This window comes from Nilaparvata lugens, unplaced genomic scaffold (assembly GCF_014356525.2).
Source record: "Nilaparvata lugens isolate BPH unplaced genomic scaffold, ASM1435652v1 scaffold6317, whole genome shotgun sequence".
NCBI lineage: Eukaryota > Metazoa > Arthropoda > Insecta > Hemiptera > Delphacidae > Nilaparvata > Nilaparvata lugens.
In genome coordinates, this window is record NW_024092076.1 from 1 (window position 1) to 15,594 (window position 15,594).

General features: G+C 31.9%; 2 protein-coding genes across 2 annotated transcripts; both read right to left on the reverse strand.

Moving 5' to 3' along the window:
- Window positions 1–18: 18 nt before the first annotated feature.
- LOC111060886 (putative serine protease K12H4.7) lies at window positions 19–5,041 on the reverse strand (the record flags this gene model as incomplete). The annotated part of the gene is given in 4 exon segments (XM_039445174.1): window positions 19–161; window positions 2,320–2,495; window positions 4,482–4,614; window positions 5,008–5,041. Coding segments are annotated over 4 exon segments (486 nt in total), but the record flags the coding sequence as incomplete, so codon positions are not given.
- Window positions 5,042–5,506: 465 nt separating this feature from the next.
- On the reverse strand, window positions 5,507–9,742 carry LOC111057424 (putative serine protease K12H4.7; the record flags this gene model as incomplete). The annotated part of the gene is made up of 2 exons (XM_039445175.1): window positions 5,507–5,716; window positions 9,645–9,742. Coding segments are annotated over 2 exons (308 nt in total), but the record flags the coding sequence as incomplete, so codon positions are not given.
- Between the last annotated feature and the right edge of the window lie 5,852 nt (window positions 9,743–15,594).

The window sequence follows — 15,594 nt, forward strand, 5'->3', positions numbered from 1 at the left end:
TCAATCACCACAATCTATGGGAGGAATGGTATTGGGATTTTGTCCAAAATTGAAAGCTTCAATCCATCCCCTAAGAACTTTTTTGATGTCCTCTCTCGCTTCCACCAACTCTGGTGGATCGCTATCACTCTCAGCTTCCTGATCTCTCACGTGCCCAAGATCTGAGGAAAAATGAAAAACAAAATTAAAAATACAACATGTTACATAGAGGCCAGTAAAATAGCCTATTTAATAACAAAGAAGTTCTACTGAGTCATTGTCAATATTGTAGAACCGTTCCATAAATGATTGAAAATGTGACCGGTGTGGTCACGAAACCATGGTCGTGTACCGAATAAAACTGTGTAGAATTTGACAACATACTTGTGTTTTTATTTAACAGTAAGCAGTTCTTGATGGAAAACAGCATTGAAGAAGCCTATTTCAATTTCAAATTTAAGCGACGCAATTTCATTAAATTTAAAGCAGGAAGATGTTGCAGAATTTTTCATGATAAAATAAAAATAATGTTTTACAATATATATTATATTCCGGATGGAAAACACAACAGGTTTCAAATTTTATTTTATTTATTTATTTATTTATTGTAAGAAATACTACACTCATAATATAATTATGACATTGGAGGAAAAAATAGGCTGAGCCTGTACTATTTCTCTCCAAAAATTTTGATAAGAAGCTATTTTGTCCAAAGTTTGAGGTTATGATATCACACACTGCTTCTTCACTTGATTTTTGATCCAGGAATAATGATTTGAGGATTTTGAATTTTGAAGATTGACAAAATGCTACTTTAAATGGATCACATTTTCTATTTTCTATTTTCATTTACTTTGAATGAATCACAAGATTTTCTTACTTCAATCAGGAATAGATAACTCAGAAAATATTATTACAACTAATTACAATGGTCACCATCAAAACTAACACTGATGATTTTTTTGTGTTGAAGGAAACCTATATCTGCAGTTTCATTCTTTCATTAAAGTTAGCTTATTTAGTACCGTAACGAAAGGGAGGAAACGATTATAATTAAAAAAAATCTGGTGTATCGCACTCACACAACTTTCCTTGCCGTTATGAGATTGATCACCTGACGTTAGTGTTCACCCGCATCTCAAGTCTACTATTCAAAGATCTGAGCCAGCTGGTGACAGAACAATAACGCTGGAGACACACGAGGTCTGCTATCTCTTCATAGTGAATGATTTAATAGAATCAACAGTTTGGAATTGAATAATCACATTTTCTCGAATTTCGAGATTTTTTAAAATTTTCAATTTTAGGTGAAAATGTTACTGAACATTAATTGTAGAGATTTTCATGCTCAATATTTTACACTTGAAATTGTTGTTTGAATTGTATTTGGAGCCTGATAATTGGAAATCTAAAATCAAACTTTGCATAGATGAGGCGGAGCTCCTGAAATTTTTACAGATATGGGGCAGTTGATAGAGCTAATCAATGATTATTTTATGTATAAGTTTGATCAAAATCGTTGGAGCCGTTTTCGAGAAAATCGCGAAAAACCCTGTTTTTGACAACATTTCGCCATTTTAGTCGCCATATTGAATTTCATTTGATCGAAATTGTTTGTGTCGGATCCTTATACTGTAAGGACCTTAAATTCCAAATTACAAGCCATTCCGTTCATAGGGAGATGAGATATCGTGTACACAGATAGACCAATACCCAAAAACCACTTTTTTGGACTCAGGGTACCTTGAAACGTATAGAAATTTAGAAATTGGGGTACCTTAATTTTTTTCGGAAAGCAATACTTTCCTTACCTATGGTATTTCCTTACCATTTTTTTCAAATTTGAGAATATTGTTACTGATGGGCACGCATCATAGAAAATATTGAAACCCTACCTTATAGAAATAGACACGGCCAGACATCTGTGTAAAGCATGCAATGAATAATCCACTTGTCAGCTGATTGATTATGAATAATTCTATAGTCTGATTGATCCTATCTTCAAAGTAGATGATAAATATGATATCAGAGTATGGAGGAATTCCTTTTCTTTTCATATTATCCTTAAAATGCAAAATCTCAAAAAACCGTGTGTATACATCGACGCGCAGTTGAAAAAGGAATATTCCTGCCAAATCTCATCGAATTCTATCAACGCGTTTGGCCGTAATCGCGTTACATACAGACAGACAAAAGAAAGTCCGAGTTAAAACATAGACCTCACTACGTTCGGTCAACATTGAATTATTGAATTGAATTTCAAATAGGCCTAGACTACTTATTACTTTTACTTCCACTATTCTTTTTTACTTGCTCTACTTACTATTCAAGATTACTTACTCTTCATGATCAGTGCTTTATATCCTTTCTTATCATTGTCTTCTGTGATGCCAGCGGCCTGCCATGGATCAAGCTGTCCTTGAGTGAACAAACACTTGCTTTGGTTGTAGTTACGTCGCCCACCGTAATATGAATTTGTACTTTTGATCTCTTCTTCTATAAATGCTTGTGTGAATCTGTTATGAATGACATGGAAATAAATCTATTAAATATCATTTTAAATGGGTGTATCAAGAAATCTCAATGAATTTACGCAGTTTGACTAATATAAAATTGTTTAAAAATTTCAGGGTGATTAAAAATGGATGAATGTTGTGAATGACATGGAAATAAAATTTAAAAAATAAAATTTTATATGTATCAAGTTAGCTCGAAGAATTTACGCAGTTTGACTAATATAAATTGGTTAAAAAATTCAGTGTGATTCAGAATAGATAAATCTGTGGGGAATGACATAGAAAGAAAATTTATAAAATAAAATTTCAAATGTATCAAGTTGACTCGATAAATTTATGCAGTTCGACTACTATAAAACTGATGAAAACATGCAGGGTTATTCAAAATAGATATCTCAAACTCCAACAATTAACCCTATATTATCTATAATAAAAAACTATGCACACAATCCTATACAGAGTGTTTCAGAAGTAGTGTCGAACATTTTAGATTTTAGAGTATTGTTCCTGGATGATAGGAGACTACAAATGTCGTATTTGAAGTGTCCAAAACTCAGCGGTTATCCATATAGCTGCCATTTTGTTTTTTTTCACTTAGGAATTTTTATCTCAAGAACAAAATGTTGTATTGATCAAAAATTTGGCATAAATATTTATGCTATAAAGTCTCAACTTTAAAAAATAAAATATTTTTTTAATAAAGTTTCTTTCAAAATAAAGAATTCGTTGAGGTTCAGGTTTATTTCACATCAATTCTTCTTTTGAGGTTCAGATGACATCTGCCAAACATTATTTTCATACATGATATTTATATAGTTTGTGAAAATCAACTGAAAAAGTTCACTTTAGGCGAATCTTGTTCATAGATGAGGCGGTATAAAGTCAATCAACATCAACATTAATGTTCTTAGGTATATGGGGAACCGAAAAAACGTAGGTAGATCCAATGTACCTAGAATACATGTATTCTAGATACCTTGGGTAGGTCCTAAGGAAATCATATAGTGGAGCATGATTTAGATTCACTTTAAGTGGGTGCACTGGTTTTTGCATTTTTACAATTTACAAACCATGCTATGGAGACTATACTTTTTTGTATATAATATGACGTCAGAGTCTCTCAGAAGGATAGCACATACAAAACTTACCGGGTATATGCAAATCATTGAAATGCACTACTCAAAGCATCTGTTGTAATATGGTATTGCTCTACAGTAGTATATTTATTTATTTGTGGACAGAATCACAAATCATATAAATATGATTAGAAAGGAAAAACAGGCTTGGCCCAAATCTATTCCATTCCCAAATTTTGATGAATTAATAAATGTCCAAAAAATAGGTTATGTTTCTAGTGTAAAACAATCAAGTTCAATTTTCGTTCAAAAATATATATATAAGCTAAAAATTTTGAATTTAGAGAAATTAAAATACCAAACTATATTCAAATATGACACTTAATTATCACTTCATATTGAATTAATCAAGTAATTTTATAAAATTTTGAACGCAAAAATACACACAACTTCTCTCACTAAGCACAGCTGTAAATTTTTACTGGAATTTTATTTTATTTTCAATATTCTTTTTTCTGTACTCTTACTGTATAATGAACTATTGTAATTGTGTTGTTATGGAAACAATTTTTGGGAGAAATCCTGTATGCTTCCATGTTTTTCATAAATAAATAAATATATACTTCATCATAAACTTGATGCTTTTGTTAGTACCGTACCGTCAGGCCTAATTTGATGTGAAATTGGTTTGTATATGCATCTTTATTCATCGTAATGTTTAAAGTTGGGATATTGTTCAGATTTATTTTTTACACTAATGTTCATTCACCCAGTATTTAGCCTAAGAATGCTCTTGTTACCGATAAATGGGAATAGTATAGAATAATGTGAGGAATGATGTAGGCCTAGCCTACGATGGATGAACATAGATTAAGCAAAAATTCCATTCAAATCATTTAAATATACTCACTTATCACCAAAAACATCGGCACACTGTTTAATGTAAAAGTCTGTACCCAATGTATTAGCAAACAAACTGCTATTTTGGTTTGATGTCAAGAACCATGCAAACTCCGTACATTCTTGCCATAAAAATTGACGAGCTGTGAAAAAGTAAAAAATAATTTTATTCATATTATTCTAAAGCCTTTTTATGCTAGACAGTATTGACATTATATATCTATCAGTATATAAATATTATCTATAAAATAGAATTATAGTACCCTTTATAGTACCCCACAAGAATACAAATTATTGTAACGTAACTACTAGTTTCGGTGATTACACCATCGTCAGGTTATAAATTCTAATATCGGGGCACCGAGCTTCGCTCGTTATTTATATTTATTGATAAACAGAACCACAGCTTACTATAGATAGAGTAAGCCATGACAGAACACAATTTATTCTTTAAAATGATCGTGTTTATTATTTTACCGCTGGCTATACGTCATCTTATGAATTTCGGGGATGCTATATTTTGATTTTTCACATACTCACTTTTTTACTATCCACAGCTATTTCAGCCATGGATGAATTATCCTTTTAATGTCGTTCATCGAGTTTTCCCAAGGATAAGACCTAGTGCAATCGAATCTTTATATCTAAAACCTACTATATTACAAATTTCGTGAAAATCGTTAGAGCCGTTTTCGAGATCCGTTGAACATAAATAACCAGATATATATATAAATACAGAAATTGCTCGCTTAATATAATAGGATTTTATAAATACGAGAAAGTATCCCTGAGTTCATACATTTAAATAAATATTATCATATACTGCCATATCTAACAGAATCTATCAATATATAGCCTAAATAGACCTACTATATCACATTACTGACTTATTTGACAGAATTTATCAAATATTCGTCAGGGCCGGATTTCACGCTAGGGAATATGTTTTTCTAGGTGTGACATGTCCAAGGGGACTTGGACATGTATAATAATACTTGGACATAATATAATAACTTAAGTTATTATATTAATAACTTACGCAGTGGGCATGCTTTTGCCATAGTATCTGTGCTCCAGATGCATCACAAGAGCCCTGTATTCAATGCCGAAATGATACATGGGTGAGTTTGAGGTGTAACCTCCGTCTATGACAGCCTTCTCACCACCCACAATCAGGAACAATGGTACCTTGGGATAGCCCGCCTCCGTTTGAAGGGTGTAGTAATAATCATTGTAGTAGTAGCGCTGAGAATGGAAAAAGAATAAAATATGTTAAAAACAGACATAATCAATATGCTGAATGATAGATAGTGTAATATTACATTTTTTCTTGATTGGAATCGAATCTTCAATTCGAGATCTATGAAACTTTATAGTAAATATCAGAGTCATCGATATACGGACAAACTTTTTGACTGAGAATTTTTTATCGTAAATGATTGTTGCATTGTTCCATGGTGTCACCGAGGCTGGGTTGACAGAATTAATAGATAAATGGTTTATTTAAATCGAGATGATATATAAAAATTTAAATAATAGTTTCAAAATAAAGTTTTATTGAGAACAAATATAAATGTGAATTCTAAACTTGTAATTTATAATTTTGTTGTTGACGTGTCATGAAGTCATCACTGATTTCAAGATGTGGTTTTTTGTTCTGACAACGAAGCTTCCTTGTAGCTGGCTTTTCCTGTTCTTCTCTGTGAAACATGGCTGGCTGATGTGTGTTGTAATTTTGTGCTCTCTAAATAATTTTCTGTTAAGGTGAAATTATTAATGTTTTTAATTGAGTTTTAAACAGTTTATAGTGTTCTATTTTGTTCTATATTGTTATTTGTGTATAAGCCAATAGCCACTGTTTTTCAAAACTATATAAACTGGATAAGTAATTAGCTCGTAGTGACTAGATGCTTAGGCTTGTAAGATATTGTTCTTGGTGTATTTGTGTAATATTTTGCCAAAATTCATCTGAAGATTATAAGTTCATTTGCTCTGAAAATTGGATTTCTCATTCATAGGCGATAGATCCATTCATAATTTATCAAGAATCTATACGTTGGAGCCAATAAATTTCCTTAGGTTAATAGGTGAGACAATGCTATCCAACCGAATTAGGAGAAATTGGTAGCACGGCAAATTTTATGGGACATATTTGCTCTGAAAAACCTAATTACCTAATATGATACCTAAAAAAAAATAGACATGATTAAATATGTAATACATGATGAAAAAATATACCACAAGCAAACAATTATTACACTACAATGGATAGATTTTAGAAAAGTTAAGTTTTATCAACAATTTAAAGATTAGGAAAATAAGCTACTATTTTAACTTCCATATTATTTCAGAAGAATACAAATTTAATGACTATGGACAAGATTGGTTAAGATATGCATAATAGAAGAAATTTACTGAACATTACACAAAGACAGGAAAGAATCGAAATTTGAAAAGATTAAGGGCCAAGAAAAATAGGCTACAGGAAAGAAAAGAGACACAATTATGGACTCTTACCATACACTGCGTAGCGATTATGCTATTCTGAATCCCGGCATAACAGGATTCCTAATCATTGTGTGCTGAGGAATACCCTTTCATCATGTGATTCACAGTCATCATCTTGTAAATAAGCAACTTGAAACAACCTTTGAATACTAACACATCAATGGTGACTTTGTGTTTTGTTTTCTTCAAGAAAAAATTTTATTCATGGTTCATTGTTTAAACAAAGCCATTTTGCTTACAAAGTTAGTCATGTTCACTTGAGAATGCATTGCATACACCTTTTCAATTCTCAGTTGAAAGTTGAACTCATCAACTTGACTCAAAGCACATTCATTTTGTTTACATTTCCTAACCTCCACAGAAACCCGTCTCATGTAATCATTCACTTTGTTTATAGTTTTCCTAACCTTCAATGTAGCAATATTACTTTCATGATAGTTGACTTTCAGTGAAGACAACTCCCTACTACTTCTTTACTCAATTCTACTATCTCATTAGGGTTGACTTTTTCAACAACAGTAACTAGGCCTACATTGTCAGAAACTTGAATGAGTTGATCTTGTATCTTAACACTACTATTATCATGCTTCAATTGTTTTCATCTTCATGATTATCACTCAATGGTTCATGTACATCTTTCAATAGAAGGTTTATACTAACCTGCTCCAGCTAATGCTAGCAAATTCTTGCTTCATATCATCAAACCTACATTTGCTCATCAAACCTAGCATTTTGCTCTTGTTTGAAATTATCAAATCTTAGGAATGCTATAAGATTATATCATTTTTAATGTTTGCCATTTTGTAATATGCACTGATATCTATTCATTAAAACTTGCTCTCTGAACCGACTTCCCATTCAGCAGTATAATTCATAACCTATCAAGATATCTATCCTACTAACAATTTTTTATAACCAGGATTTCATGGTGTACCGGGACCATTTGGGACATATTTTGTAATTCGGTTCCCACCACAGGGGTAACATTTGCCGTGCTACCAATTTCTCCTAATTCGGTTGGATAGCATTGTCTCACCTATTAACCTAAGGAAATTTATCGGCTCCAACGTAATAAAGAATCATAAAATAATAGAAGCTACCAAGTATATATGACAAGACATGATGGAATCTAATAGAAATTATCCAAGTTAAATTAATAAATTGCCTTTGTATGTAAAAAACCCAAGTTATATTAGTGTAATGATATACCAAGTACTACCATTTGATTGCGGATAGTATTATATTTAATGATGAAGGAGTTTAAGCGAAGTTTGAAGGAGGAGTGCTTTTATAGTCTGAAGGACTATTTTGACTTGTAAGACTAAGCACACACCATTTAGTCCAGACAAGACAAGACATGATCAGACTTTTTAGTCACAATACTTCACGTAGTTGCTTATGAAGACATGTCTAATGACATGATTAAGGCTAGGCACACACCAGTTAGTCAAGACAGACAAGACATGATCAGACACGTTCAGTCACAATATTTCACATAGTTGCTTATGAAGACAAATGCAAAGACTAATTGCAATGACTAAAGTTGTGTTGCATCTAAGCAACTATGTGAAGTATTGTGTCTGATCATGTCTTGTCTTGTCTTGACTAAATGGTGTGTGCCTAGTCTAACAGAGTCAAAGACGGATAGTAATTTGATACAAAATATAAATTCAATGTATAATTATTATGGTATGTCTTGCATTTTCCTTGCACTCGACTTATCTGCCGCAGTTCCAAGCCCCAGACGTGATGTATATCTTATCTATTTATCTACCTAACTATAGTGACGAGGTCCACGTTATAATGACAGTGTTTGATTAGCAATGGTATTCTATCCTTGTCTATCATTCAACAAGCGGATAGCACTATTTCTTTCTCGCTTTGCTCTGTTGCCAGATCGTCTTTTAACAATATAGATTAATAATTAATTAACAAAATATTTCATCTTGATAATATTATGAAATTCATTATGAATTATTGAAAAATATTTGACCGAGCGAAGTGAGGTCTAGGATTCAAGAGACGGTTTCGCATTTCTCTTAATGTTTAAATGTTTGAATGTTTAAATGCTTGAATGTTTAAATGTTTATATGTTGCGCATTCACGGCGAAACGCGGTAATAGATTTTCATGAAATTTTGACAGGTATGTTCCTTTTTAATTGCGCTCCACCTATATACAGATTTTTGGAAATTTCGCATTTCAAGGATAACATTAAAGGAAAAATGAGCCTTCTTCATACGCCATTATTAGGTAAAAATCAGACTATAGAATTATTCATCATAAATCAGTTGACAAGTGATTACACAGATGTGTGGAGAAGCCAGTCTATTGCTGTATTTCCATAAGGTCTATAGTTTCAATCAGTACTTGTGGATGAGAATACTGCGTGAGGTCTACTGTTCATAGAACTACTAATATCACATCAATAAACCTGTCAGCTGTAATTAGAAAAAAATCCTAATTATGAAAAATCATTATTAAACTATTGAAAAATAATTTCCTGTTTAATAAAATATAATAAACGAGAATGACCGTTAATATTTCATCAATAAACCGTCACTCTATAGAAGCATTGACAAGACAGAGATCGGCAACGTTGTTCTCCTATCTTCCTCCACTACCATTATAACGTGGACCACACTATAGAAATATAGTATACTCACTTGCTGCCATGTTTTTGTTGTTCGATTTGTCAAATGATCGAGTTTTTGGTCGAAATAAAATTCACTGTCGTAACTGTAGCAGATATCTGGAGATGCACCTGTAGAAAAACGATCAATGCCAAACAGATTCCATCATCTTGATTGAGTTCTTCATCTGGAAAGAAATTAGACAGGGAAGTAGAGACGTCAAGTTATTGGCGGCTTATAGACGGGGAAAGTAGAGACGTCAAGTTATTGGCGGCTTATAGACGGGGAAAGTAGAGACATCAAGTTATTGGCGGCTTATAGACGGGGAAAGTAGAGACGTCAAGTTATTGGCGGCTTATAGACGGGGAAGATGGAGACTTCCAGTTGCTGGCGTCAAGTGCTTTTTATCATATCACTTTCCACCAATTTCCATTTACCAACATGTCTTAAGGTTGGCCAGGCTAAAATAAACTTCTCTACTCGTGATATTTTTCAAAGTTTTTCGATTGTAGCCTATATCATTAAGCTATCAAAATGAAAAAGTTTTCTCAGGAAAACATTCTTTTCCCCGATCATGACTTTTTGAGATATGAGTGCCTGAAGTTTCAATTTTTGTGGCAGAACATTTCAAATTCGGTAAAATATAAATCCATGAGATTTAGAGGATGGATTCTTCATGGTATGTTGATCTAGTAAAACAAAAATTTTCTGAAAATATCAATTTTTGAAAAAGTTATTCAATTTACCAAAAATAACTCAACAAAAGTAATTTTTAGTAAATTGAATACCTATATCTTAAAATGGATTATTTTCAGAAAATTTTGTTTTACTAGATCAACAATATCATCAAGAATCTATCCTCTAAATCTCATGGATTTATCTCTGACCGAATTTGAAGTGCTCTGTCCCAAAAATTTAAACTCTAGGCGCTCATATCTCAAAAAGTAATGATCGGAAAAAGAATGTTTTCTGAGAAACTTTTTTATTTGATAGCTTAATGATATACAAATCGAAAAACTTTGAAAAATATCACCAGTAGAAAGTTTATTTTTAGCCTTTGCACAGATGAAAATATTATAGTAATGAGAATCACCGTCGGCCAGTTATTTCCCATCTCTACTTTTCCTTTATCCATGAGCCACTTTCACTCAGAATATATTCAGATAATATTTAATTGATCCGTTCGTTAATCCATAATTTTTACATTTCTTCAGGGTAGGAGAGAAAATAATATTGTAGAAATTTACCGGTACTTGAATATAAACATTCAAGGAATACTCAATTCTTGTAACGTAACTACTAGTTTCGGTGATTACACCATCGTCAGGTTATAAATTCTAATATCGGGGCACCGAGCTTCGCTCGTTATTTATATTTATTGATAAACAGAACCACAGCTTACTATAGATAGAGTAAGCCATGACAGAACACAATTTATTCTTTAAAATGATCGTGTTTATTATTTTACCGCTGGCTATACGTCATCTTATGAATTTCGGGGATGCTATATTTTGATTTTTCACATACTCACTTTTTTACTATCCACAGCTATTTCAGCCATGGATGAATTATCCTTTTAATGTCGTTCATCGAGTTTTCCCAAGGATAAGACCTAGTGCAATCGAATCTTTATATCTAAAACCTACTATATTACAAATTCGTGAAAATCGTTAGAGCCGTTTTCGAGATCCGTTGAACATAAATAACCAGAATATATATAAATACAGAAATTGCTCGCTTAATATAATAGGATTTATAAATACGAGAAAGTATCCCTGAGTTCATACATTTAAATAAATATTATCATATACTGCCATATCTAACAGAATCTATCATATGAATGCATACCGGTACGGGTAGGCTAGTTATATTCAATTATAGTAGGTCTAATATTATCAATGATAGTTTTCAAGTCAGTTAAGATGTACCTAGGTATGTTTCAAGCAGGTCATTCTAAACCTTATTCATTTAAGGTAATATTATTTACATAATGCAAATACTATAATTTTTATAATGCAAATTTAGTAAGAAATTCAATTCAACCAACCTGCAGTGAAGAGAGTCTTCAAGAAAATGATTGATTACTCACAAACGAAAGTCCTATTTATTTTCAATCTTAGCTTTTTATCGTGTGAAAGTTGTTACGGTACGTCCTTGCGCGAGTATACGATAATGAGTATTATATAGTAATGGGTATCGAACAGTGTAAAAATTGCTCGAATTCTACAAAATAACATCGGTTTATAATTGCAGTGACGTATAACATTATAATTCTAAAGCCATTTTGTGTAGTGTGTACATGGTAATTAAGTCCTTCAGCACGCATGTCTTTGACAGGACCTGATATCATTTTCTTTATCTTGTAAATTTTTCAGCTTCATTGAGCACGAATTTCGTCACGCAATTTCTATCATTTTGTTTGCACTCCTTATACATTTATAGCAATGATATTCTCATATTGAATCATTTCTGACAGTTTGAAGTGAGACACACTCCAACACTGTCTGCCAATGAATGGTTTTGAACACAATATACAATCTATAATATTGTGAGGGAACTTTCATCACGTTGATTATTATTATGAAGAAACAAAGAACAAGGTTTTTCTTTATCATCGTTAATTTGGATGAGAAATAAACTGTAGAGCCACGACGTCATAAGATTTTTTTATCAAATTTAAGTTAAATAAGTAAATATCAACTTAAGCAGCAGTCAGCACACATTTTCAAATCGACAGAGAAAACAACACGAGAACACAATTATTATTTTAAATCTCTCTGGAAATAATATTCATATATTGATGGGTTTTTATCTATATCAATTTGATAAGGTAAAAATGCAAGTGGAGAGAGAAAAATACTGCATATTGATGTCAGAACATGATGGATGAGATCATATTTATCATAGATCATTATTTATTATCACTATTGAATTTTATAAACTTTAAAGTGAAAAAGCACTCACATTATTTTATGTGGCGACGTCCGTTTCGTGCTGGTATCGCACATTTTCAAGCCAAACAGGAACTGAAGTGTTTAAGGTATGAGGGTGAAATTTGGTTGGGGTGGAGGGGAGTTTTGGTGGTTAATGGAGGAGTATTTAAATGAGTTTAATAACCTTAAACACTTCAGTCCTGTTTGGCTTAAAAATGTGCGATACCAGCACGAAACGGACGTCGCCACATCAAATAATGTGAGTGCTTGTTCACTTTAAAGTTTTATAAAATTCAATAGTGATAATAATAGTGGAAACAAGATGGATAACCAACAACAAATTATTTATTATTTAATCAAATAAAATATAACATGTAAAGAAAGGAAAACAGGCTACATTGATGTCAGATTATATAACGACAAAACGATTATACGAGGTTATTATACAAGGTTATACAAAAATCAATATAAAAATCTTGTTGAACTATTTTAAAGTTTTTAAAAAATAGAGGTTACTACAAGATTTTTATATCGTTTTTTATTAAGGCTGTACAAGGTTATAACTCGTATGTATTCATGGATTTATCAAAATAAGATATCTGTTGAACCCAATTAGACAAATGACAGTCATTACTGATGCCACAGCCTATGCCACTATGCTACTGATCACTGATCAGCAACAGCAGCAGCAGTGGCCGTGGACTAATAGTGATTTATTATTGTGGACTAATAGTGATTTGATTTATCAAATAAGATATCTGTTGAACCCAATTAGACAAATGACAGTCATTACTGATTCCACAGCCTATGCCACTATGCTACTGATCACTGATCCAACAGCAGCAGCAGTGGCCGTGGACTAATAGTGACCGCATATTGTTCTGAAAACTAGCAATTAACTCATCACATCGACTATCCATGACATAAATGATAATTTGACTATTTACGTTATCTTCAGCATAAGTGTAATAATTGCCAAATTGTAATGCGGTAATAATTACTGTCCGGTACCTTTCACAACTATTTTGGTGGTGTGAGTACGGTAACGATAGTAGACTATTGTATAGAACATTCAATACATTTATTCATTGATGTTGCTTTCCATGACGAAACACTATATGATAACTCTGTTGTAGTTCTGACACTGTGTTACTTGTAAATATTTGAAAAACACTTACTTTCTTGGAGTATTGAGAATGCATTCCACTCCTGAAGAGAAGCTTCATCACCTGCTGATCACACAGTGTCAGAACTAAAACAGAGTTACATTTATTCATTTATTACATAGTAGAAAATAGTATAGCCTACATATAACACTGATGGAAAAAGACAACATGAAAAATGAAACACGTTTACCTATTAAAGAAATTATTCAATCAATAATAAATTCTAGAAATAAATAATTATTATTACTGGATAAAATGATTATGGATAGTCTCACTGATAACTCACAATATCATTTCGCAACTAAAAAACAACAGAGATAAATAATCATCTGCCATAAAATAAAATAAGTCATCTTCATTGCTGACAAAAGTTTGAACATAGCATTTCAAATAAAGCAAAAATTACATGATGCTAAGAAAATAAACCTTCAAAGATGAGAATTTTCTATTTCAGTCCGTTGGGAGTAAATGAATCCTCCAAGAGAATTCAACCCAATATAATTTATAGATGGAAGTTATAGCATTTAATTTGGATTTTCGTTTAATAATAATAACCGATATAATCTATTGAGAATTGATTTTGTTTCTAGAATTATTTGTGTAACCATAGTTCCAATCAATTTGTTGTTGAAAAGTGCAGCGTCTGGGGTGCATTCTATTAGACAAAGCTTTTCTTAGACAAAGCTTCTACTAATAATTCTCAGCGAATATAATTTTATCTCATCCTTAATGAGTAATCTTATATAAGCTGAACACTGAAATCTCAAGCTTGATAATATAAGATGAACAAGTAACAGTAATACGGTATGTACAGGGTCCTGTATAATAAGTAACCGAACTGACCTCAGGAAGTCCTGAGGTCAAAATCCATATTTTGCCAATAAAAAATTTTTGAGGTCAGTCCGGTTACTTATTATACAGACCCTGTATACTTTTCATGAATGAAAAGGCTACCGACCAACATTGAAAGATCGATTTACTCGTGTAAAAAACGTTGGACTACATTTGAAAAAGTATCTGGTTAGTTCTCATGCTGGGATAGTGCCGAGAATTTCTGGATTACTTTAGTATAGTAATATTCCAATTGAATAGATTTCATTTTGTACCACATCTTATATCATGTTATACACTAGCTAGGCAATATCAGGTCATTATTATAATTTATTATAATTTACAAATTTTGTTGCATCTAACACATATTGTATGTAAATATATGATCTATTATAGCATCACTGATTTATCTTGTTTATTGAAAGATTTGATTTTAGTTGTTAATGTATATACTGTAATGTTATTAATAATAAGTAAGTAGTCAAAGTACGGCTGCTCCTTCCCCAAGCTCGAGCTTGCTCTTTTGGGGAGTAGTTCCTTATGTTTATTTGTATTTCCTATTGATTCATTTTGTTGTTATATTTCTAATTGTGAATTATTGTAATGCTTTTTCAAGGAATAAATAAAATAAATAAATAATAAATAAATAATAAATAAATAAATAGTTGTGAATAAAATATCGTGTCACTCCAGTGCGTAATTTCAAACTGCCACAGAAACCCAGAGGATATACAGTGTGTATATATATAGATACAGAGTATATATAGATATCGGAGTATATATAGATACAAAGTATAATAGATACAGATACATACAGATATAGTACAGAGTGCAGAAATACATAGATGTATAATGAGGTCCACGTTATAATGGCGTTGTTTTTTATCAGCAATGGTATTGCTATCCTTGTCTATCATTCAACAAGCGGATCTCTCTCTCGCTTTGCTCTGTTGCTAGATCGTCTTTTAACAATGAAGAATTTATAATGAATTTACAATATTCCATCTTAATTCCCATAGTTCTCGCTTTGCTCTGTTGCCAGATCGTCTTTTA